We start from the raw sequence: 27165 nt of genomic DNA, 5'->3' as shown, positions 1-27165 counted from the left end.
ATCTTGCTGGCCACAAAATAGAACTGAAAGTGGAGGCTAAAAATAGCTTGTCAGGCTGACAAAAGCTGGGAAATGCTATTCCACTTTGCTCATCATTTGCGCAGCCAAATAGGACTAACATTGGGAGGTGCAGCAAGTATGGTGGACACTGTAGTGCATTAGTAAATATCCAGACTGATATATAATTAACTTCAACATAAATAATTGTGAGCAGTTACACTTGGGATGATAGAATGGACAAAGGGGCATCATATATTTCTGAGAATAAAGGAATCCAACTGAAGCAAAAGAGTCAAGGTACGTGGGCACAAACAAACAAATCACGAAGGACAGGCACAAGACAAAAAGGTCACGAGAAAAAGCAATCAAAGCAAATTTATTTTCACTGAGATAAACTGAAAGCCAAACAACCAAAGTTAAATTTATATCGAGCCGTGGTTCAAACACACTTGTGGAGTACTGGAGACATATCTAGTCACCGTGTTACTAAGTGGATAGAAATGTGCTGTCAAAAAGAATTTACAGGGGTGATACCAGAACTAAGATACTATACATATTAGTAAAATGTGAACAATCTGGAGAGGGAACACGGACACAGAAAAAAGGGAGGCTACTCAAGCTGGAGACGAACAGAAATTTCATCAAACACAGAATAGCGAATTTTTGAAATTCTCTACCTCGAGGGGCTGTGAAGGCTCAGTTGTTGGGTAGGTCGAAGACACAGATCAACAAATTTACAGGTATTAAGGACATCAACGCATATTGGGAGACTGCGGGAAACTGGTTTTGAAGTAGAAGCACAATCCTGATTTAGTTGAATGGTGCAGCAGTTCAATTGGCCAAATGGTCTACGCATGCTCCTATTTCCTATGTCCTCGCTGTCCTATTCTTCAGAAAACAGAGGGCAAAGCAGTGACCTGTCAGAATTTGTCTAGATTCAGAAGGAGTCCAAGAAAGCAGCCATGAGAAAAGATAAGTCCACTTCCTAGTAATACTAGAAGCAAGGGGCAAAAGTACAAGGTAATCACCAACAAATGGACTAGCTGGTCTGTTTTTGAGCCGTACCATTTATGTGACAACTCTGAAAATGAACACAAGTCACCAGTACGGAATTTAAAATGCTACTGTTACATGGCAGAAACAAAAACAGATATTCTTCAAAAACGTCAGCTGTTCTGGTATCATCTATGAAGAGAAATGAGAGTTAACATTTCGGTCCAGTGACCCTTATTCAGACCTGATGGCAGCTAGGAAAAAGCTGGCTTTTATGTAGGAGAATGGGTGGAGAGAGCAGGTAATGAATAATTAATGAATAGAGAGAGAGAGTAAAAAGAGACAGAACAGTTGCACAGACAAAGAGTTGGATAATGGTCAGCCTAGGAAAATGAATAGCTGTTAATGGGGACTATTAGTGGCTAACAATGGGTACTGTGTAACAACAGACCATGTGATAACAAAGACCTAGTGTATGGGTGTTGAGGTAAGGATACGGGAGAAGATGCCTCAAGCCCTATAACTGTTGAACTTCATGCTGAGTCTCGAAGGCAGTAAAATGAGGTGCTGTTCTTTCAGCTTACGCTGAGCTTCGCCAGAGCTCTGGAGCAAGCCTAAGACAGAAATACTGGCCAGGGAACAAGGTGGTGCGTTGATGTGGCAGGCTACTGGAAGCTCAGATAATAAAATGTGAGGCTGGATGAACACAGCAGGCCAAGCAGCATCTCAGGAGCACAAAAGCTGACGTTTCGGGCCTAGACCCTTCATCAGAGAGCCCTCTCTGATGAAAGGTCTAGGCCCGAAACGTCAGCTTTTGTGCTCCTGAGATGCTGCTTGGCCTGCTGTGTTCATCCAGCCTCACATTTTATTATCTTGGATTCTCCAGCATCTGCAGTTCCCATTATCTCTGATACTGGAAGCTCAGGGTCTTTTCTGCAGATAGAACACAGATGTTCTGTGAAACGGTCATTTCCCCAGTGTGGAGGAGACATATTGTGAGCAGTGAGTGCAGTTGGCTAGATTGTGGGAAGTGCAAGTAAAGCGCTGCTTCACCTGTAAGTTTGGGTTGGGCCCTTGGGCACTGAGGAGGAAGGAAGTAAACCGGTAAGTGTTACACCTTCTGTAGTTGCAGGGGAAGGTGCCCTGGGACTGTGGGGCAACAGATGGTTGAGAGTGAACAAGGAATGGACCAAGGTGTCCCAGAGTGAACAATCCTTACGGAAGGCTGACAAGGAAGCTGAAATGACCCATGACCCAAACTGATGGTTTCCACCGCTCTGTGTCAGGAGCAACTGAATCTCATTGTGAGGAAATGGAAGGAGCTACGAAAAGTCAACATATTCTATCCTTTTCATTTGTAACCTTTACACACAAATGAGTCTGTCTTTCTACCCTTTTCTCCATCTATAAAACCTCTACAGAGCTGGATCTCGGCCTGTTTTATTTCATGCATTTTGTGTGTTCAGATTAAGACCAATATAGTTCAAGTTTGCATTGTAGCTCAGTTAATAACCAGTTTGATCGCCCACTCATTAACTGCATTTTGCTTGTAATGTCTTATTTTTGAGTTTATTGAAAAAATCTGGTGAAAGTCTGTTCTGTTCTAGATAACAGTAATAAAGAGAATAAAATGACAATTTTGACAATCAAATAAAATATTTACATTCCTGTTGGGGCTTGTGGTGTAGCAAGACTCAATTACCAGCATAATCCTCCTGCGAGAATTGCTATCATAACATCTAGCACTTGTAGTTTGAATATTATTTGCCACTTATCACCTCAAGCCAGGATGGTGTTCAGGTATTGCTGCATCTGGATACAGCTGTCTGAGTATCTGAGGTGCCATGAATGCTGTAATCATCAGCAAACATCCCCATTTCTGATGTTATTGATGGAACAGCTGAAAATGGTTAGGCCCAGGAAACCACAGTGGAGAACTCCTACAGTGATGATGTGTGACTGAGATGATTGGCCTCGAACAACCACAGCAACGTCCCTTTGTGCTAGAAATGACTCCAACCAACAAAGTTTCTCTCACCCACCCAATTCCCACAGACTTCAGATTTGCTAGGGCTCCTTGATAGCATACTGTATCAAATCCTGCTTTTATGTCAAGGGCAGTCATACCCAACTCACTTCTACCCACCCTTCCTGTAAACAGGGGTTTAATAGTGATAGAATGCAACACTTTTAGACTTTCTTCCTCTGTCGAGCAAGTCTTAGGAACAAAACACCGAATGAGAAACAAAGTCTTATGTGGTTTAACTGCACATGTAAGACAGGCAGCTCATTTTTTTTGATGAACTGAGGTCCCGGGCATTCAATTAACTGTTCAACACTACACTAAGTAGCTCCAAAGAGATAAATGAGGGGAGACAAATCTCATTAATAAGCAATACTTTACCCGATCAGCCACAACACCCTTTCGCTTACTCTGATCACCAAACAAACCTAAGGAAAAAGAAATGATTATAATTAGATCATGTATGCTTCAAACAACTTGCATTTGTACTGTGAGCAGTCAATGGGGAAATGTGTAATATTGAAGATGGGAATAAGGATCCGGGTAGTAATGCTAAAATATTGTCCTTTCACCTTCAGAATCCCAAACCAACATGGAGCTGCTTAACTATAAATGCTGTTGGCGATAAATGTCAAAATGGCATTGCCATATAAATTCAAAACCAAATTGTTGGACAATGAGAGGCCACCAAGGGAACGGATGTGTGTAATCACATTTTTAAAAATAACATCATTTCAAAGCGCTGGATGTTGTTTTAGTTTGCATTTGAGCAATGCTGGGCTTGGCCTTAAGTGCCAGGCAAAAGAATAGAGGAGTTTCAGTTTTCACTTTGAAAACCTATTTGGTTAACAACATTCTTTCATTTTCTTCCCCAACTCGACCATATCTACTCCAACATAACCTCTTATCTTCTTGGTAACCATTTCTTAACCATTTCAGTTCCAAGAAGTACAATCCTAACTTTTTTCATAATCATGATTTAAATGCTGATTATATCCTGCTAAACCTCCTTTACATGGTCAGGTCTGTAATAGCCAGCTCACCTGTTGCTGCAATGTTAATGTTGATGGGCAAACTTTTATCAGAACATGGGGTATATCAAAAACAATAAATACTGTGGGATCTTTCTTAGCGGAGTGTAGATGGGGCCTCAATTTAACACCCAATCCTAAACACGGTTACTTCAAACAGTGCAACACTCACTCAATACTGCATGGAGGATTAGCGCTGAACTGAGGGCTCAAATCCTGGAAATGTATATGAGAAAATAACATTTTGACTCAGAGAAAAGTGCTCAATCCACTAATCCGCGGCTGGCACTTTTAGGTAGGATGGTTAATACATACAAAGGATGTCATGAAGATTCATTGGATAGGATTTGAGTCTTAGTAATGACACAAAACTCTAACTTACAGACAATGGTCAGCACAACAATGGGAGATGGATCCAGGGAATACTCTCTACGGTACTGACAGACTCTAAGTAATGCAGCTAAAATAATGAAATAGTTGGTTACTATTCACTTGTTCATTTATAGCTTGGTTCCACTTTAGCTGCAAAGATGAACAGCTACTGCTGTGGTGATGCTAGTTTGCAAGTGTTTATATCTTTAACAGTCTACTGAAACATATTTAGTTCCAGTAAGTGGCACGTGATGTCCACTAAGTGTTATAAACATCTCACAAAAAAATCTCAAATATGATCTCACTGCAATGAATTTACACTTTACCCATCCGAGAATGGATATAATGCAGCATCAGTTTGCAAAATAAAAGTAAATTTCGGTTTCATTTTATTTGGATAAAGAACTGAAATCACACTAAATCTTTTGATTTCACTGTTTCTTATCCCAGCCAATTATAATTTGCATTGTTTTCCAATTTTGTTACTTAAATTTAGTTAACTATTGTGACTAAAGATTTTTCTTTCCATCACTTCAGATCAATTGTAATGGAAATCTTAGTTCAAGTGTAAAGCACTGAATTAACTTTTTCACAGGTATTAGAAAACTACACTTTAGAAGTACTTATGGAGAATATTGATCCTGGACAAAATGAATTTTTTGAATGTGTGTCAAAAAATAGAAGAAAACTAAGAAAACTTTAAAATATTATAGATGTAATTGTGAAAATAAGGAAAATTGGATCCTAATCGTATGCTATTTCAAAGAAAATAAATTCAATTTAAATTAAAATTGACTTCACTCAGCTGTATATTTGGGCAAACTGCGCAACGGTCACATTGTTTTAAGTAAAGTTATTTCAAGAAGACCAACAGATGACTGAGTACATGCAATCAGGACAACTGTTTATTTTTTATTAAATAGCAATAGCCCAAACTCACTTCCAATTTATTTGTTTCTATCTTATTAAAAATGTAATATCTGCACACACATCCTCGCTGTTCCAGTTGATTTCTTGTTGTGATGTGTCACTCACTCTTTCTGTTAATGCTTTCCTCTGCCTTTCTAATAGTGTGACGCTCATACAATTGGTAATTCCACAGTTTGATTATTGAGATACTTTGTGGCAAACTTCGAGACACATTCTATAAGATCATGCCTCAATATTGACATCCATTAATGAGCAAGGCAAGGGGCATAAAAAGTGATAACTGTGGATACTGCTCCAAACATGTGCATGCCAGCAATTTTACAGCAACAGCCAAAGGCACTTCAAAGTATTTTGTGTACTACGTCCGGGAGATTTTCTCTGCGACTTTACTTCATCCACAGCCAGACCATCTTTACTACCACACTGCATCAACCAGTTGTAACCACACCACATTCCCCACTCATCCCCATGCTCAACCACTGAAATAACTCCATGAGGACTGGTATCCCGTCACCAAGTCACCCTCTATTTACATGTGCATAGCACACGTGATTGCGCTAGTTGGGTCAGAGCCTGCTCCTAGAGTGAGCCGAACCCCTAACACTCTTGTTTATATCTGTCAGCCAGAACTCCCTGACTGGACCAGATTAACAGCCCCATTCAGGGAACACTCAATCTGTGAGGTCCAGCTGACTGACGTTGTTACAATGGCTGCACCACCATCACAATATTGTGTCCAATGTATCAGGTTCTGGAACATATGTATCTCTAATTTCACAGACAATGACTCTAACATTTGCAAGCCATTCTCACAATCAGTCTCCCCAGGGCCTCATTAAGATTTTGTTTAGATTTTTTTCAGTACTAACTGCACCTAACGTGTTTCTTTTAAAGGTATCGTTGGCAAAATTCTTCAATATGGTAATATGCTTCTCAGTTTAATGATTTCAAATTTTGAAGATTTTGTTTGATCTATTCATCTGATTTAACGTGTTCAAGTAAAATGTTTTTATGCAGCGTATTCTATTTCTTAACACAATGTCGTCTGGGGTGACAAAATAACCAATTCAGAAAGCACCAAATCAAATTACGTGCCACCCTTCCAAATTGGATTCTCTAATTCAGAAAATGTCCCAAGGAATCAATATTGAACTAAAGCTGCTATTATGAGTTATGAACAAAAGTTTACCAATGAAATGGTTTTAAGGGAAGGCTGTGGAAAGGTTTCAAGAAGATAATTGGTGGGTTAAACAACTTAAAGAATGGTCTGTGTATGCAGGCCATTATGAGGCCAGAATAAGAACAAGTAATTGTTCCAGAATTGGGAGAGGGAATGAAATGATGTTTGAATGAATGAAAACATGTCAGTTCGTGGAGTGGAGGTTTGGAGGAAGTCACAAAAACAGGGGGAATGCGATCATAAAGGGATTGAAACATAGCAATCAAAAACTTACAATGGAGCTATCGATGGACCAGTGTCCAAAATGAATTAATGAGGACAGATACGATAGGTATGAAGTGCTGGGAAGCGAGGAAACATGGCTTTCTCTTTCGATAGAAGTAATTAGGGAGACTTGGTGCGGAGTTGAATATGGGCAACAAAGTTTAAGATGAGATGAAGCTTATAGAATATCCAAGATGGGAAATTTCTGACTGGGTTCTCAAACATTTGCTCCAATGGGACTTGGGAGAATTGTTCACAATCCTGTAGAGTGATTGTAGGTGAAGGAAAAAGTAACAATAAATTAATAAATCAGAAAACACAGATTAACAACACTTAGCCAATGAGGCAGAAGGAAATGGACAGGTATTCATGAGGTGCCAATTTAATGACATTCACGTGATACAGAAGTTTCTCACAGTAGAAGAGAAAATCTAAGATTACAGAGGTCATTGCTCCTACGAGGTTTTTCCTCGTATTTGCCTTAAGTCTCAAATACAGAGTCGAAATCAGAGAAGTCTACAGCACAGAAAAAGGCCCTGAAGCCCACTGAAACTGCACCGATCAAAAACAACTGCTCTAGATAACAAAGTGTGAGGCTGGATGAACAGAGCAGGCCCAGCAGCATCTCAGGAGCACAAAAGCTGACGTTTTGGGCCTAGACCCTTAATCAGAGAGGGGGATGGGGAGAGGGAACTGGAATAAATAGGGAGAGAGGGGGAGGCGGACCGAAGATGGAGAGAAAAGAAGATAGGTGGAGAAAGTGTAGGTGGGGAGGTAGGGAGGGGATAGGTCAGTCCAGGGAAGACGGACAGGTCAAGGAGGTGGGATGAGGTTAGTAGGTAGCTGGGGGTGCGGCTTGGGGTGGGAGGAAGGGATGTGTTGCGGGAGACGTGGTCAAGGGCGTTCTCGACCGCTTTGCGGGGAAAGTTGCGGTCCTTGCAGAACTTGGACATCTCGGATGTGCGGGAGTGGAATGCCTCATCGTGGGAGCAGATGCGGCGGAAGCGGAAGAATTAGGAATAGGGGATGGAATTTTTGCAGGAGGGTGGGTGGGAGGAGGTGTATTCTAGGTAGCTGTGGGAGTCGGTGGGCTTGAAATGGACATCAGTTACAAGCTGGTTGCCTGAGATGGAGGCTGAGAGGTCCAGGAAGGTGAGGAATGTGCTGGAGATGGCCCAGGTGAACTGAAGGTTGGGGTGGAAGGTGTTGGTGAAGTGGATGAACTGTTCGAGCTCCTCTGGGGAGCAAGAGGCGGTGCCGATACAGTCATCAATGTAACGGAGGAAAAGGTGGGGTTTGGGGCCTGTGTAGGTGCGAAAGAGGGACTGTTCCATGTAACCTACAAAGAGGCAGGCATAGCTTGGCCCCAAACCCCACCTCTTCCTCCGTTACGCTGATGACTGTATCGGCGCCGCCTCTTGCTCCCCAGAGGAGCTCGAACAGTTCATCCACTTCACCAACACCTTCCACCCCAACCTTCAGTTCACCTGGGCCATCTCCAGCACATTCCTCACCTTCCTGGACCTCTCAGCCTCCCATCTCAGGCAACCAGCTTGTAACTGATGTCCATTTCAAGCCCACCGACTCCCATAGCTACCTAGAATACACCTCCTCCCACCCACCCTCCTGCAAAAATTCCATCCCCTATTCCCAATTCCTCCGCCTCCACCGCATCTGCTCCCACGATGAGGCATTCCACTCCCGCACATCCCAGATGTCCAAGTTCTTCAAGGACCGCAACTTTCCCCCCACAGTTGTCGAGAACGCCCTTGACCGCGTCTCCCGCAACACATCCCTCACACCCCACCCCTGCCACAACCGCCCAAAGAGGATCCTCCTCATTCTCACACACCACCCCACCAACCTCTGGATACAACGCATCATCCTCCGACACTCCCGCCATCTACAATCCGACCCCACCACCCAAGACATTTTTCCATCCCCACCCCTGTCTGCTTTCCACAGAGACCACTCTCTCCATGACTCCCTTGTTCGCTCCACACTGCCCTCCAACCCAACCACACCCGGCACCTTCCCCTGCAACCGCAGGAAATGCTACACTTGCCCCCACACCTCCTCCCTCACACCTATCCCAGGCCCAAAGATGACTTTCCACATTAAGCAGAGGTTCACCTGCACATCTGCCAATGTGGTATACTGCATCCACTGTACCCGGTGTGGCTTCCTCTACACTGGGGAAACCAAGCGGAGGCTTGGAGACCGCTTTGCAGAACACCTCCCTCGGTTCGCAATAAACAACTGCACCTCCCAGTCGCAAACCATTTCCACTCCCCCTCCCATTCTTTAGATGACATGTCCATCATGGGCCTCCTGCAGTGCCACAATGATGCCACCCGAAGGTTGCAGGAACAGCAACTCATATTCCACTTGGGAACCCTGCAGCCCAATGGTATCAATGTGGACTTCACCAGCTTCAAAATCTCCCCTTTCCCCACCGCATCCCAAAACCAGCCCAGTTTGTCCCCTCCCCCCACTGCACCACACAACCAGCCCAGCTCTTCCCCACCACTCACTGCATCCCAAAACCAGTCCAACCTGTCTCTGCCTCCCTAACCTGTTCTTCCTCTCACCCATCCCTTCCTCCCACCCCAAGCCCCACCTCCATCTCTTACCTACTAACCTCATCCCACCTCCTTGACCTGTCCGTCTTCCCTGGACTGACCTATCCCCTCCCTACCTCCCCACCTATACTCTCCTCTCCACCTATCTTCTTTTCTTTCCATCTTCGGTCCGCCTCCCCCTCTCTCCCTATTTATTCCAGAATCCCCATCCCATCCCCCTCTCTGATGAAGGGTCTAGGCCCAAAACGTCAGCTTTTGTGCTCCTGAGATGCTGCTGGGCCTGCTCTGTTCATCCAGCCTCACATTTCGTTATCTCAGTCAGTCCAATTTCTTTTCATAACTAAAACTCTCCAGCCCAGGCAATATCCTGGTACAGTTCCTCTGCACCCTCTCCAGTGCAATCACATCCCTCCTACAATGTGGATTCCAGAACTGCACCCAATACTCTAAGCAACATTTTATGCAGTTCTGCCATAATCTTCCTACTCCTAAACTCTATGCAGTACATAATTTTACAAAATCATTCCCATTAAGACACACAGAAAACGCACTACAGAAACCACCTATTCACTCCATCCCATTCACATGGAAAGCATATCCCTTTTCAACAATGTTTTTGATCCTCTTCAATCTTCTTTAAGGATGTGGAACTGCGAAGCACTCCACCTCTCAACTTCACATTCTTCAGCAACCTTAGCTTACTGTCACTGAACCACAGCTTCTCAAATTAGTTGATTTCCTTTTCTCCTTTCCTCAGCTACAGTAGCATTCATCACTGAGGGCTTTGGCCTGTCATCAGAGTTTGTCACTGATGGCAACTTGCGCATGATAGTAAAGTGCGCAACCATTCAGGACTGGCAAGCTCTGCAAGCAGACAGTTTTTTTTGGAAAGAGAGGTGATTTGTTTCTTTGATCGGTTCTTACAAATGGGACAACAACCTGACATTGCCAACTTAAAATGATAGCCGAAAGATTTACAGAAGTAAGAATCGTTTCCACTCAGAATTGATAGGGTTCGGAATGTTCCACCTGAAAAAGGGGGCAGAATTTGATGCCATAGATAATTTTAAAAGGAATTGGGTTGACCCCTGAAGATGAGGTGCCCTCAGGTTATTGCCATGGAGCTGCTTGAGCGTGACAGAAACAGACACTGTAGGCTGAATGAGATAAAAAAAACATTTTTAAGGTATTAAAAAGCCATCAAATGAATTGCGGTTCTGACTATTTCTGAAATGAATTGTTCAATCCATTTTGAAAGCATGAAAGGTCATCACTCACCAACCACTGCTTTTGCTTTTCCTTCATGAAAGGACCAGGCCAAAGATAGTGCCTCAATGAACCGCTCCTGCTTCAGCAAGTAATCCACTCTCTGCAGACAAAGCATTATGAGAAAAAGATACATCAAGGTTCACACTGCTAAACAATGAGACCTATAGGAAGTACGTACTTCCTTACAGCATGGACAGACAAATTACACGTCACCCACAGTTTAACTGCCATGGCTGATGTGGTTACCTGATTCCACAATACAGAATGTGATCAAAATACCAATATGACACACTTCATGCAATTTGGTCTCAGCCTCAATGTCAATGGAAAATTTAGCTAATATTTCATGAAATTAAGTTGCAAATGTTTTGCTTCGTAACAGCTAAATGGAGGATCGTCACATGAGGTCAATATCATACACTATAAAAATAAACACAATTCCTGCAAAATATGTAAAAAGAACACCTTGACACTCACTTAATTTTTAAAATCACTAAAGCTAAATAAAGTATTGATTTCCCTCCGCAAAGTACATTGATTCATTTTTGAAAGAATTAACACCTCAGCAATTGGGAAAAATTGAGCTACTTTAATATTAAAAACATCCATAGAAACTCAAGATGAGAAAGGCAATGTCAAAGAGCACTTCAGTAATATGCTACTAAAGTATAAATCAATACCTTTTGTATTGCTTCCAACAAAAATAACACATTGTTTTTCAGCAGCAAATTAAAAGCATTGAGTGCTAGAAGCAACAGAACAAATAGTATCAATTTGTTGTTTTTGAAAAACAAACCGATAGAATGATTAGAATTGGCTCCAGTTGGTATAGCTATAACAGACACAATTCCATAATCGCCTGGCATGGACCTGAATGAACACAGCAGGCCAGGCAGCATCAGAGGAGCAGGAAAGCTGACGTTTCAGATTTCTAAAGAAGGGTGCAGACCCGAAACGTCAGCTTTCCTGCTCCTCCAATGCTGCCTGGCCTGCTGCGTTCATCCAGCTGCACCCATTGTTATCTCAGACTCTAGCATCGACAGTTCTTACTATCCCTACATAATAGCCTGGACTGTTACACCAGCAACTTGGATACATCACCTTCGACAAACTATGAATTCAGAGATCAGGGGTAAGTAGAGGCTGAGATGGGATGAGTTACACTAATAGGCACAATCTGCACACTGCCCTACAGTCAAGGAGAAGTGGAGAAATAAATAGATCAGAAACATCATGTCTCTTTCAGTTATCCTAAATAACCTGGCAGGAGGTGAAGAAAGGAGAAAAGGGAATGGCATATTTATATGCATTTATGTATGCATGTACTTTATACCTTTCTTAGTCAGTATATACTTAGGCCAACTAGGGAGCATTCAGCATTTAATCCATGGGCAGCATGGTGGCTCAGTGGTTGGCACTGCAGCCTCACAGCACAGGGACCCGGGTTCGATTCCAGCCTCAGGTAACTGTCTGTGCGGAGTTTGCACATTCTCCCCGTGTCTGCGTGGGTTTTCTCCGGGTGCTCCGGTTTCCACCCACAGTCCAAAGATGTGCAGGCTAGATGGATTGGCCATGTTAAATTGCTGGTAGTGCTAAGGGGTATGTGCGTTATAGGGGGATGGGTCTGGGTGGGATACTCCAAGGGGCGGTGTGGACTTGTTGAGCCGAAGGGCCTGTTTCCACACTGTAGGGAATCGAATCGAATCCAATCTAATTTAATCTAAATGAAAAGGAAATGGAATAAATCAGAGATGTGAACAAAGGGGATAACTAGGGAATAGCAATCACAGCAAAATAAGATTGAACACTGTGACTGAGAAAGACAAAAGACCAAAGTAACATGTAAAACCAGAAAATGCCGATGGGATGAGTAAAGAAGAGTTTAACTGCGGGGGTGGGGGGCAGCAGGAAAAAAAACTGAGCGAGGTATTAAAAATGGTGATTGAGGACAAACTAGTTAACAATGATATTTTATGAATAAATTAGGGGATAAAACAGTACAACCATAACTCAATGACAAGGTGTGCACAGACAACAAAGGAGAAGATTACAATGTATGAAAAGGATAGGAAAGAAACCCAAAAAGGTAGGAAAACAGCGATGAGCTACAAAATTAGATCAAATGTTATTTCAATGTAGTATATTTCACATACATGCAACAGAATAGGCACAGGTGATAACTCTCTAGTAACAACAGTGAAATAGAAGAAATATTACTTACTTTGCCTCATTATTTGCCATGGACTAACAAGGCAGGAACGACATTATACATGACCAAAATAGACATGAAGACATTCAATTACAAGGGAGAGATTCTTGAAACATGAATGAAATGTATAGAAGCAAACTCCTGCTTTCTAGGTGAACATTTTCAAAGTTATAAATGAGATAGCAGAGGCACTATTACAGACATTTAAACATTCATCTGAAAAAGGGAAAAGTGACAAAAGACAGCTTAACAACTCTGCCGCATGGTTGGAGGCCTGGGTAGAGTGGATGTGAGCAAGGTGTCTCCCCTAGTAGGAGAGACTAGGACCAAAGAACACAGCCTCAGAGAGAAGAGCCCTTTAGAACTGAGATGAGATAGAATTCCTTTTAGCAGTAAGTGGTTAATCTGTAGAACTCGTTGTCACAGCAGGCTGTGGAGGCCAAGTCATTGAGTCCATTTAAGACAGAGATATAAATCTTCTTGATTAGTAAGGGGATCAAGGGTTTTGGGGAGAAGGCAAGAGAGTGGGGTTGAGAAACACATCAGCCATGATTGAATGCTGAAGCAGACTCAATAAGTAGAATGGCCCAATTTTACTATAGATCTTCTGGTCTGCGGAAGAAATGGTTAGTCATCTCAGTCTTAAATGGCCCACCACACGTCCAGAGACTGTGCCCTGGCTCTACACATCTACAGCCAAGGTAAAAATCCTTCCTGCATCTAGTCTAAAGGAACACTGTTAAAAGTTTGCACAATTCAATCATCAAATCCCTTCTCGTCCTTCGAAGCTCTAGTGAATACAGGCCTAGACAAACTAATCTCTCTCCAAAGAACAGTCCTACCATCCCTAGTATCAGCCTAGTGAACTTGTGCTGCACTCCCTCTATGGCAAGTATATTCTTTCATAAGTGGGAAAACCAAATTTACACACAATACACAAGGTGTGGTCTCACTAGGGCTCTGTACAACTACATTAAGGCATCCCTACTTTTGAACTCAATCCTCCTACAATTAAAGCCAATACACCATCTGTCTTCCTAATTACTTGCTGCAATTTATTTTCATTGACTGGTGAGCAAGGAAAACCAGCTGTCTTTGTGCATCTACATTTCCCAAAATATTATAATTTACATCTTACTCTTCCTTTCTGTTTTTCATACTGATGTGTATAACTTCACATTTAGCCATGTTGTTCTGCATCACCATACATTTGCCCATTCAACTTGTCTGAATCACCTCTTGGCATCATCCTTACAATTTTCAATCCTCCCTAGTTTTGTGTCATCAGAAAACTTGGAAATATTGTCTTTGTTTCCGTATTCCAGGTCATTTTATTAATAATATATATATCAGAATAGGCGGGATCCAAGCACTAATTCTGGTGGTACCCCACTAGTCACTGCCTGCCATTCAAAAAAAGACCTATTTATTCCCACTCTTTTTCCTGTCTGCCAGCCTGTTCTCTATCTATGCCAATACATTACCCACTATTCCAGTACTTTAACATTGCCCATAGCCTCTTAATGAAGGACTTTCTCCAAGCCTTCTGAAAATCCAACTATACCAATATGCCTGGTTCTCCCTTATCTATTCATTCAGTTGAATTCTCAAATAATGCCAGTAAAATGATCAAACATGATTTGCCTTCCCTAAACCCATGCTGGCTTTGCCAGTCCCGTTGATGCTTTCCGGATTTTCTGTTATCACGAATATCATGAACTCTTAACATTTTCCCCACTACTGGTGTTAGGCGAACGGTCTGTTGTTCTGTGCTTTTTTTTCTGTCCCTCCCTTTTTAAGCAGTGCAGTTACACTTTGCTAACCTCCACTATTTAGGAATTGTTCCACAGCCTATCAAATTTCAGAAGATGGCTACTAGTGTATCCAACATTTTCAGGATTACCCTGGGATGTAGATTATCAGACCCTGGTGATTTAGCAGCCGTTAAACCTTGTCATTTCCTTCAGACCACTTTCTTTTTAATACTGATTTCCTTCAATTGCACCCTCTCACCGACATTTTTGGGAGATTATCTGTGACCTCCTTTGACGAGACAGAACCTAAATATCTGTTCAATTCTTGCACCATTTGTTCCCAAATATAATTTCTCTGGATTCTAAACACAAAGGATCTATGTTTGTCTTTACTAATATTTTTCTCTTCTTACATTCATGGAAAGTTTTACAATCCATTTTTATGCCCTTTAGTACTCAGCCAAGTTGGTCAGTAGTGGTGCTACTGAGTCACCGAAGTCCCCCGTCTAAAGTACATTTTGCGCTCTAGCTCCCCCTGCTGTCCCATTGTGGACCTGCTGCCATGAGACCTCCTGGGACTTAAAGTCAATGTCAACTCCCTCCTGACTGCATATCATTGTGCTGCCACCTCTGCTGGGTCACCTCTATTGGTGAGACAGGTTATACAGAGGAATGATAATGGTGTCTGACACATTGTATGATTTAATGGGAATGACTATTCAACTTGTTGCTCAAGTAGTCTATAGTACAACTTTCCCAATTTTGGCACAAGATACCACATACAAGGAGGACTTTAGAGGATCAACATGAGTGATGACCATTGTCATTTCTGGTGGCTTGTCGACACTGGATGGCCTGTCTATTTTCATTCCTTTGTCAGACATTCTGTGATTAGACACAACTGAGTGGCGTGCTAAGCTATTTTAAAGACGATGCAAGGCCAGACCAGGTGAAAAACGCAGATTTTCCTTCTGTGAAGGGTACTGGTAACGCATTGAAAATGGTTTCACGATCACTTACTAATAGAATTCAAGCTTCACCTTCTGCCATGCTGGGATTCAAACCTGTCACCGGAGAACATTAGTCTGGATCTTTGGACAATAATACATTGGTAATACATTACTACTACACCACAACCTTCTCTCTCCTCATGACCATTACAAGGTTTGCATGTGATCCATGCAAAGTGAACTGTAATATGGAGTAAACTGGCATGATAGGTTAAAAGGTCTATTCTGATCCAGTTTTTTTTAAAGTTCCTTTTAACAGCAAAGAGTTAAACGAAGCCTAATATGTCTAAATAGAATTTAGCAGATGAAGACTAATCTGCACACTGCATGCTGACAGGAGTTTCTGTTTAAATGAGTGATCAGGATAAGAATTAGTCCATCATGCTTCTACCTGAATGCCAATTCAGATGGAAATGGTATAAGTCAAGACATAAACAGACCAGGATAAGAGAGATTTTAGTATACTAGTAAATTAACAACAGAAGCTGTTTGAATGTGTCAAGACAAGCTGAATGTTAAGTTTTAATGGAAAAAACTCCACAAGAGCAGGCTAGATGCCTCCTACACAAAATATCACCAAACAATCATAACTTGCTTACCTCCCGCCAAGTCCTCAGGGTAATCACATGCACTGACTGTAAGAGAAGGAACAAAGAAAGTTAATATATTTGTTATGTTACAGGGAAAGTTTCCATTGAATTCAAGAAACAGAGGCACAATTTCCAAATATTGCATCTGAACAACAGAATCAAAAGGTTACGTCTTCTGGGGTTCTGAATTGTAGCAACAGTGGGAGCAGTAGCCAAAGGGTGTGTCAGCATTAAAAGATGGAGACGTCTGGATTGTACAACCTAAGCTCTGCCAAAAGTCAAAACTGGAGGAGAAGTCTGGTAATTGGAATCACTTCCCTTCGTTCCTCTTCCAAAAGAGCAGGTGAGAGTGTGAAAGGGAGAGGCAAATTTCCTAGCTGTGCAAGTGGAGAGACCCCAAGCTAGTCGTGGTGGACAGTATGCAGGACAGTACTTCAGCTTCAAGCAGAAAATAAGGGCACAACAGAAGCCAGGTTCAAACTTGTTCAATGTTTTTATCACTTCCAGAAGACATAGAAAATTATTTAAAACATTTCCCAAGAGTTAAAAATTCCCAACAAGTTAGACTTCCCCAAGGGTTTCCTCCCCTACTCTGTCTCTAAGCAGGCACGGAAATACACCAGGAACTGGATTAGGAAGGATCCAGTAGAGAAAAGAAGCTGAACAAACCTCATACAGAAAATTGCAGTTTCTTGAGTTTGATGACATGGAAGTCTTGTAACAATTGTACAGGATGGACGTGGGGTGGACTGCTTTGGTCCCCCTTTTTTAAGGAACGAAATACTGGCATTTGTCACAGTCTTAAAGAAATTCACACAGGTGATTTCTGCAATGAAGGGGGTGATTTATCAAAAAAAATGAAACAGATTAGGCCTTGATTCATTAGATTTTTAAAGAATAAGAGATGATCTTGTTGAAACATACTATATTCTGAAGGGGCTTGACAGGGTAGACATTGGAAATAAACACAAACAATGTGGAAATCGACAACAAGAACAAAGTGCTGGAGAAACTGAGAAGGTCTGGTAGCCTCTTTAGACAGAAAACAGAATTAATATTTCATGTCCAGTGATCCTTTATCAGAGCTGGAAGCAGAACAGGAAACTGCATTTTTCCCTTCACAGGTGTTGTCAGACCTGTAGTACTTCTCCAGCACACTGTTTTTGATTTAAATGTTGAGAAGATGTTTCCATTAGTGAACTAAAGGGATATTGTTACAGTAAGGGGATGTTCATTCAAAACCAAGATGCAAAAGAGTTTCTTCTCTCAGAAAGTGGTGATGTATGGATTTCACTATCCAGGGCTTTGTGGGGGCTAGGTCACTCTAAGTATTTAAAGTGGAGGTAGACAAGTTTTGAAGTAGCAGGGAGCTAGTAGCTAAAAGAAGCTGCATAAAAGAAGAATGGGGATCTGGGACAAATAGGCTGTTGAAAGATGAGGCAGGCTTGAGAGGCTGAATGGCCTATTTCTGCTACTAATGATTTATTGAATTATTTATTTATTGTCATGTGTACCAAAATATAGCGGAAAGCTTTGTTTGCGAGCAACGCAGGCAGATCATAGTAAGCAAATGATGTACAGATCAAAAGACTTAGAGGCATATGGGTTACATTGCACCAGGCATGCACTAGACAAGATCAACGTTAGCAAGATCAGTGTTATTTAAGGCTAGAGAGTCCATTCACCAGTCTGGTAACAGCCAGGAAGTTTCAGATTGCCCTCATTTTCCAGTGGCCTGACAATCATTATTTCAGCATAAACTGGATTTGCGCAGTGACCCGGGAAATCTAAAACTCTGTTGGGGAATGCCTCTACATCAGAAACGCTTGTAAGTCTCCAACGAAACTGGACAATTTAGACGGTTCCATTGAAATTAAGTAAAATAGTTACTCTGATCTAATTAGATGCATAAGCTAACCAGTGTAACTGTTTAACTTAACTCACACACTTCTGACTACACCTAGACCATGCCACTTACACCTACTCAGACCCTGGCACAATAGGCCCCAGGACACCCCCTCCCAACTGTGGATACACTCACCCCACTTCTCCATGCCACAGGACACAATACCCCTACCCACTTCTCCACGTCATGGGACACAATGCACCCGCCCACTCCTCCTTGCCATGGGACATATCCCCTCCCATTTCTCTACACCTCAGGACACAACCCCTCCTCCACGCCTCTAGACACTACACCACCCCCAAATTCTCCACTGTACTGGGCACAATGCCCCCTCCTCAGGCTCAGCACCTGACCTCCCTTCCAACAATCTCCAACACACTCTCCCTTGTCCCACAGCACACATGACCCATCTGCCCTGCCACTTGACATAGATCTCTCCACCTAACCCCAAATTACCCGAAACACTGCATGACTTACCTGGACCCGTTCCCACCTTGCACCTTGGCATCCCACCCACCTGGCATACAACCTGCTGCCCATCTGATATCCTACAGTCTGTCATCTTATCCCATAGCCAGCTGCTACTGCCACCCCAGTTATCTTACACCCCTACCCGCTAGCTTACCTTCCATGTACCCTAACATCAAATTTAAACTTGTGTACTTACCATTTGACAGTAGCTATCAAAATGTGTCTCTAGATGTTTAAATTTCAGAATACGGCAGGCGACTGCTGTGAAAAGAGCACCTAATTTGTCTTCTCCCAACAGCTGTGCACTACCAGAGAATGAAAGTACAACCGCACATTTCTGAGTGAGCCCAGAGTGGAATTTCCCCCCTAGAAGTGCAGAGCTCCCTCTTTTCATGGCAAAGAGGGGGCAGAGTAGCAATCTGTTTGAGACTTCTCAGGAGTCTTGTCCCGTCCTTATGATGCCAGCCAAAGACTGCTCACTCTCCAAACACCGGGTTGTTAACCTGTCTGACGGCAAGAATTTAAAGATCTATTTCTGTCAGTGGAAAACCCTAATGAAAATACTTGAGTCCACACTTTATCCACAACGGCAGTATTGATAAGGAATAATTTTTGAGTTTTTAAATAAATGGAGACAGGATAAAGCTGAACAAGTTTAATGAGCTAAATAGCTACTAAAATTATGTGTAGGGTAGCAACAGCAAAGTATAGATCCATATGCATCTACATTTATGTAGATTAACAATTCTATAATAAAATTACTTCTGGAGTCTGAAGTATCTTCATTATTCCTTGCATTCATTTATTTCTGTATATAATGCAAGAGTGGGAAAAAAATAACATCCAGCCAGACAGCAATTGTATTTTGCCTCACAGCAGTCTATAAAGAGAGAAAATAAACCAAGCATAGGGAATAAAATGAGCAAACGTGAAATGCATCAGATTAGACAATGGCCATGTAGTATAATGGAACTGGAAGCCTAAAAAGCATTTGAATTTATCAACATTATATAAGGCACGTTCCCCTTTGCAATCAGAGTCTAGTGAACAAGTGATTTAAAGGTGTGAGTCAGTTCCTGTTTCAATCAATGCCCAAACTGTATATTTCAGCAGAGTGCTGAGACAGATTTTCTATTATCAGCCTTATCTATGAAGATGAGCAACACAACTTCCAGGGGTTGACAGTGGGGGTCCTACTTTTTCATGTTGTAAAAGATCAATGAAATGTCCCAAACAGTGTAATCCTTTCAAAGGAAATCCAACACATCCTTTGATGAATATAACATACATCCGTGCTCTTCCATAAATATTCAGAAGCTTATCGCATGTTCTGATCCTTATACCATAATTGTATTTTCTTAATAAAATCCAAAGAGTGGCAAAGACTGTATATGTTACCTTGGTCCCCAGATAGATTATTTGTCCTCCATGGCCGCTGACTGATTGGTAGCATGCCTTTTCTCCAACCAGGGCCTTTGAGAAAGAAATGATATTTTAATTCAAATCATTTTTCAAAAAAGCTTAGCACAGAACAAATAATATTACAACGTGTTTAAGAAACCATTAAAAGCTTGGGCAATGATAATCAGAATTATTCCCTCCCTACTGGCATTGAGAGTCTATCTACAGCACACGGATTACAGCAGGTCAAGGCAGTGGCTGATCACCATTTTTTCCAAGGGCAGCTAGGGACGGTTGGCCAGTGACACCCTAAGTGCCGCAAGAGAACTAAAACAAATAAGCGGACTATTTAAGTGACACCACCAATTATTTCAGCCTTCCAATGGACTTAACATGTGAAAGCACTGAGCCAACTTGGATAGAACAGAGCAGGTAGTACCAGGCAGAAGGGACCATTCAGAGCAGACAAACTGACCACCTTGTCTGTTAAGGAGTAGGCTATTTGGTGCCTCAAGTCTGTCCTGTTATTTGGCAAGATCATGGTTGATCTAATTGTGGCCTCAATCCCCTTTCTCTCTACATCTGGAATGCTTGCAAGTCTCCAAGTAAATTGGATAATTCAGACAGTTCCATTGAAATTAAGTAAAATAGTTACTCTGATCTAATTAGATGCAAAAGCTAACCAGTGTAACTATTCAACTGACTTCATACTTAGCTCACACATGTCCACCAGACCGCTTACTCCTACTCAGGCCCTCTCTGGCAAGATTATGGTTGATCTAATCTTGGCCTCAATCTGCTTTCCTGCTTATTCCTGTACCTTTGGAATCACAGAGATCCATAGCATAGAAATAGGCCCTTTAGCCTATCATGTTCATGTTGGTAAAAAGATGACTACCTAGCCATTGTCATCTTATTTTCGAGCACTCAGCCCATGGCCTTATGTGTCTTGGCATCACAAGTGTAAATCTAAATACTACTTAAATGTTATGGAGGTTTCTGCTTTCACCACGCTTACAGGCAATGAGTTCCAGATTCCCACACCTTCCTCACTCTCCTCTAAACCTTCTGCCCTTTTGCTTAAATCTATGGCTCCTGGTTATTGATGCCTCCAAGGGGAAAGGTTCCTTCCTAACTATCTTATCTCTGCCCCTCAATCTTATACATCACAATCATGATCCCTTTCAATCTGCTCGAAGGAAAGCAGCCCCAGTCTGTCCAATCTCTCTTCACAATCAAAAATACAAGAGATATGGTCTTTAGACCAATGTCTACCTTGTTAACTCCATTCCTTTTGGAATTTCTTTAAAAACTTACTACCTGATTTTATGCTTGCAGCTAGTTTTTTTTTCATTGTCTAATATTTCTCTCATTTTTGTCAATATTTGCTGTTTTATATCTTGTTCAATATTCTGACCAGCCTCCCATCTTTGCACAATTGTCTGAAAAGTTACATCATTTCAAAACGTTCTCTTCCTCACAACACAAACTAATTCTCTCTCCACAGATGCTGCCAGACCCACAGACTGTCTGCAGGATGTTTGTTGCGTAACAATATGCTTTTCTCTTCAAGACTGACACAATTCGGAGCTTCTTGTTAGGCTAGTTAACCATAGGTGGTGCACCCTCCTCTGGATTTTTTTTTCTCTTATTGGAAGGCATCTATTATGTATGTTCTAAAGTATGACCTTAAGTGATTTCCACTGCATCACTATGGTTCAATCCTTTGACTTAATTGGCCAATTCACTTCAGCTCGCCTCTGCTTGCAAGGTCTCATAATTGCCTTTAATTAATTTCAAAACATTAGTCTTACATCCACTGTTCCATTCCACAAACTGAACGTAAAAATCTGTCCCCTTACAGTAACTACTTCCTTGAGGTACTTTCACGGTGAGATAATTTATTAACCTGATCTCATTGCATGGTGGCCAAGTGGTTGGCACTGCTTCCTCACAGTGCCAGGTACATGGGTTCAATTCCACCATCGGGTGACTGTCTGTGTGGAGTGTGCACATTCTCCCCATGTCTGTGTGGGTTTCTCCTGGGTACTCTAGTTTCCTCCCACAGTCCAAAGATGTGCAAGTTAGGTGGATAGGCTGTGCTAAATTGCCCATAGTGTTCAGGGATGCGTAGCTCAGGTGGGTTACAGGGGGATGGCTCTGGGTGGGATGCTCCAAGGGTCAGTGTGGGCTTGTTGAGCCAAAGGGCCGGTTTCGTCATTGTAGGGATTCTATGATTCGAATATCAGATCTGGTAGTCTGCTCTCTGGTTGGCTCCAGGACTGCTTGTTCTGAAAAAATATCCTGAAAATATTCCATCACCTAGGCCACCTTTGCCCATCTGATCTTTCCAATCTGCATGTAGATTATATATAAAACTCCCACGACTATCACTGTACCTTTCTGACAAGTTCTGATTATGTATTTCTTTATGGTTTACCTTACTCTGTGGTTACTGTTAGGGGCTTATCTATCAATCCCACAAGTGACTTTCTAGCCCTTATAAATTTTTTGTCTCTATTCAAACTACATTCTGGTTTCCTGAACTCAGTTCATCCCAGGGCCACCCCTCGATCTTTCCACGCATTCAGATATTACAAATATCTTGTTCTCTTCAATATTCAGGTACCAATCCTGCAGCCATGTTACTGTACTGTTTTCAGTTGTATTTATTTTTACTAAGCTATCAGTTCATCTGTTTTCTTCTAAATGCTGTGTACGTTCAGAAACAGAATCTTTAGTTTGCAACCTCTAGACTTATCTGCAGATTCACTCCCCAATCTCTCCCTGCCTGGTCTGTTTATCATTTTGCATAGTGCATTTCTCTCATGCCTTGTCTTTTATCATTTTTTCAACCACATTTTCCCAGATTTTATCCCTTGTCCCAGCACTTCGAGTCATCTGCACTTTGCTCATTTTTCAGTTCACAAGATTACCAACTCTGACATAATTCAGTTGCACACTGTCCCAATGGTACATATCCTACTTTTCTCGGTAATGACTCCTACGCTATATGAATCAGACTGAAAACAAAAAAATGCTGAACTCACAGCGGGTGACACAGCATCCATGGAGAGAGAGCAAGCTAATGTTTCAAGCTTGATGACCCTTCATCAGAATTAACAAAGTTTAGACGGGGCAGCATTTATGCAATACCAGGGGTCGGAGTTCTGGTGGGAAAAGGGTGCTGATAGTGCAGATTAAATGATCGTCAGAGAAACCAAACACAAACTGGGTGACCGCTTTGCAGAACACCTCCATTCTACACGCAAGCAAGACCCCGACACTCCCACAGACGGTCATTTTCACACAGCATCCTGCTCGCAAGCCCACTTGTCTGGTCGTCGGCATGCAGTCATGCTCCAGCAGTATACAGCGCAAACTGGAGGAGCAACACAGGACTTAATAGAGTTCAACACCTTCAGAGTGTGAACTCACTCCGACTCCTTCCCTTTCTTTTAGCTTTACTTGTGACATTCTCTGTCACGTCTTCTCTCCCCTCCTCCCACTCCAATGGGGGACTCTGTTCTTTCCAGGCAGCAGTGAGACACACCATTGTTCTGCCGTTATCACATTTCGATCACTTAATGTGCACTAAGCGCACCCCTTCTCCCCCAGCATGCCGCCACTGACCGACAACGCCCCACCCGACCCCCGCACCGACTACTGCACAAATGCTGTCCCCTCCACACTTCACGTCAGCTCGGATGAACAGTCATCTCACCTCGAAAAGTTAGTGTGCTGTTTCTCCACGGATGCTCTCTGACCTGCTGAGATCTCCAACACTTTTTGTTTTCAGTACAAATTCCAGCATCTGAAGTAATTTGCTCCTACCCTATGAATCAGAAACTGCTTTCTCCACACCAGTCTTTGGGCCATACATTGATTTCTCCAACTTTATTTGCCCTATACTATTTGGTCATGGAGCTCCCTGACAGGTGGATTGGGAAAGAAGGTAACAAATAACTTCCAATTCAAGAATAAAATGATAAAGTCTGGTAAAAAGATCATGGAAATATGGTATAAAATAGAAGGCATTCATCTGGAGAGTATGCAAGAGTAGACAGACCTGGGTGCAAAATGTGCACAATCAAAAAAATAAAATGGCGGGGCAGGTAGAGAAAGCGTGAGTAAGGTAAATGGTATCCTTGGCTTTTAAGAGGGAAATAGAGTACAAGAACAAGTAGATTAAGCTGAACTTGTATGAGACACAAATTAGACCTTAGATGGCTAACTGTACACATTTCTGGTGTCACATTTTCGGAAGATGTCAAAGCTTCACTGGTGGTATGAGATATTTGCAGTAATGATTCCAAAGATGAGATGCTTCAGTTATGACGTCAGAGAGAAGAGGTTGGTACTGTTTCTCTGGAGAGCAGAGATTAAGAGGCGACCTGAAGCTCATGAAGGGTCTGAACAGAATAGACAGGGAGAAACTATATTCAAGCATAAAATGATCAAGAAATAACACAGCATGAGGAAAATAATTTGCAAAAGAAGCAAGTGTAATGAATGAGTAGGCAAGGGGGCAAGGCAGGAGGATGCCACTAAGTAATGATGCTCATTCATAGAACCAGCACAGACACAACAGACATAATGATCTCTTCTGGAACTGCAACAATCATGTGATTCCACAATATGTTATTCTTATACCAGGAGCTTTTATTGTGCATATTAATCACCATGAATGCCTTGGTGTTTATTAAAACTTTGAAATTGTCCTCTATTCGCCAAAATCTAGAATGCTAAAATATGTCAAGCAACGTCGGGGTTTCATTTCCAACTTCTGGGAATTCCATGAGAAAACTAGCATAGGAGCAAATATGTTAACCCATCACAATAAAAATGCACCAGTGACAATCCACAGTCAGTCTGGAATTGGTTGATCACAGACAAAGTGGCAGAGGTGATAATTAATAGCCTCAATATTTGCAAGGTAGTGGGCCATGGATGGAACTGAACAAACAGGATGAGAGGAAAGGCCTTGGGGGTTTTGTAACCTAGCATTAGACACACATTAAATAAAAAATCTAATTTTTCACAAGTCGGCAAACAGGAAACAAAAAGAAGCTTTTGGAACAGCTAGAAAGGATAACTCTAAGTAAGCAGAAAATAAGTTGTTTATAAGCTGGCATGATAAATTGATTCTTAAAAATCAGTTTTAAAGTCCTAAAATATGTCTAAAAGGATATCATTCATAAATTAGCAATAACAGTGGCTGGAACAACTATGATGCTCTGTAACACAATCTAGCATCCCAACAAATGTAATATACATCAACACTGCTTACATATATAAACCAAACAGCATTATGCAAATTTCATTTTTTGATGTTCATCATTTTACAACTGACATTCGTTTTGAAGTACAGTGACTATTATTTCGTAGGTCATCCTAACAGCTAGCCTATATACAATGAGGACCCACAAATAACATTTCAGATAAATGAGCAGTTAAACATTAACCCTGCCAAAACAACTTAAGGAGGAATACTGAGACATCAGAAAGCATCACACCTTTTCATAAGAGATAACAAGGTGTAGAGCTAGACAAATACAGCTGACCAAGCCGCATCAGAGGAGCAGGAAAGCTGACGTTTCAGGCCTTGGCCCTTCTGAAGAAGGCCCGAAACGTCAGTTTTCCTGCTCCTCTGATGTTGCTTGGCCTGCTGTGTTCATCCAGCTCTACCACCTTGTATTCTCAGATTCTCCAGCATCTGCAGTTCCTACTATCTCTGGAACAGCTTTTCATAATTTTTTCAAGAACTGCTGGTACAGAACAACGCTCTGTCATGCTATACAAATTATAGTCAAATCCAAAAGGTAACAATGTAGCAGTTGTTCATTTAAATATTGATCTTATTTATTTGCTCACATCTCCAGACTAGGCTCCAAATCTTTGAGCATAGTAGGGGAAATTTGTTGAGTTAACCAATAAATCCACATGCATTTCCAACAGGGATTAGAATGAGGTGGGGAGTTTTAGTTAACTTCATAAGCAATACGGTCATAAATCATTTAAGATTTACTTTCATTTATTGTTATTCAAGAAAGTAGTCAAGTTAAAACCAAAAATAATTTAAACTGCACGAACACACTCAGATGCTAATGAGGCAGACAGACAATTTCTGTGAAAATGAACTCGCTGGCAGAACCAGTATTAACCATAAGGTCTTATTTGGAAATGCAGCATAAGGATGACCCCATTCTACAGCAAGAAATACAAAGCAATGAGTTTAATCAAGAATGGGAACAAAGCACAGGCTCTGGAGAGAAGAGAGGATGGCACCTGGGAAAATAGGATTGGCGAGGCCAGGCATAGCAGGCCTCTTTTGGAATGTATGAGAAAACAAGGCATTTGTATAAAACAGACCACTTTGAAATTTGAGTAATACATCATCTACAGACTTAAAACATCAGACGAATCATCATTGAGTTAGCATTACCTCAGAACCTTTTCCGAGATAAACTCTCCCCATGTTGTCTCAATAAATAATTATTGGCCTGTACCTTGAGACTCCGAGACTATGCATAAATACTGCAACAAAAAGCAAGAGAACTAGCAACAGAATAAAGCTGATTCTGACTGTACCTTCCATAAAGCTAGATGAATAGGCACGTGTATTTTTATTTCACGACAGAGATGGTAGGCTGGTTATACACACATACCAGAAACCTTGCTACTCAGAACAATACCTCCCACATACAAGAATTTCTCATGTTTTCAACACATTTTTAAAATATGCTTGGAAGATTGGGTTTAATAAAGACAGTAGATGTTATGATATTAAGTGATGTGTAATTAATTCATATGCAGTAAGCCTATTTATTTTTATTCAATAGTACATTGCATTAACCTTGATCCGAAGATCAAAAAATATAACTTAATACTCCAATGATTTCACCAGAAGTCTACTTTTTCTCAAAATAGCTGCTTCCATTTCCAAAGTAATAAAAGCAGAATCAAAGTATGCATAATATTAATTTAAGTTCAATTACTAGATTCACAAAAAGCAATATTAGAGCAAACATGTGATAAAAGAGAAGCTAACATTCAACAAAGAGAAGTGAAAGGCAGATTTTTACAAGTATAATTGGTACTGAAATTAGTATGTTTCAGTGTCCATTTCTTGGAGACTATGAATGGCCTTAGAGCAGGAGCAGGGAGGGAAGGTACGGAC

At 41.6% G+C, this 27165-nt stretch overlaps 1 protein-coding gene across 3 annotated transcripts in view; it reads right to left on the bottom strand.

Moving 5' to 3' along the window:
• vps8 (VPS8 subunit of CORVET complex) overlaps positions 1 to 27165 on the bottom strand; it is a 537289-nt gene that overhangs the window by 455708 nt on the left and 54416 nt on the right. For all 3 annotated transcript variants that reach the window (XM_048534818.2, XM_059647115.1, XM_048534821.2), the window contains 4 exons: positions 19983 to 20057; positions 16217 to 16252; positions 10654 to 10744; positions 3398 to 3444 (listed from right to left, as the gene is read on the bottom strand). In XM_048534818.2, the coding sequence (XP_048390775.1) occupies positions 3398 to 3444; positions 10654 to 10744; positions 16217 to 16252; positions 19983 to 20057 (249 nt within the window). The remainder of the gene's footprint in view (positions 1 to 3397; positions 3445 to 10653; positions 10745 to 16216; positions 16253 to 19982; positions 20058 to 27165) is intronic.

The sequence above is a fragment of the Stegostoma tigrinum genome, chromosome 7, assembly GCF_030684315.1.
Source record: "Stegostoma tigrinum isolate sSteTig4 chromosome 7, sSteTig4.hap1, whole genome shotgun sequence".
NCBI classification, from domain to species: Eukaryota; Metazoa; Chordata; class Chondrichthyes; order Orectolobiformes; family Stegostomatidae; genus Stegostoma; species Stegostoma tigrinum.
Note: the sequence above shows the minus strand (reverse complement) of the source record. Positions and strands in the feature narration are given on the sequence as shown.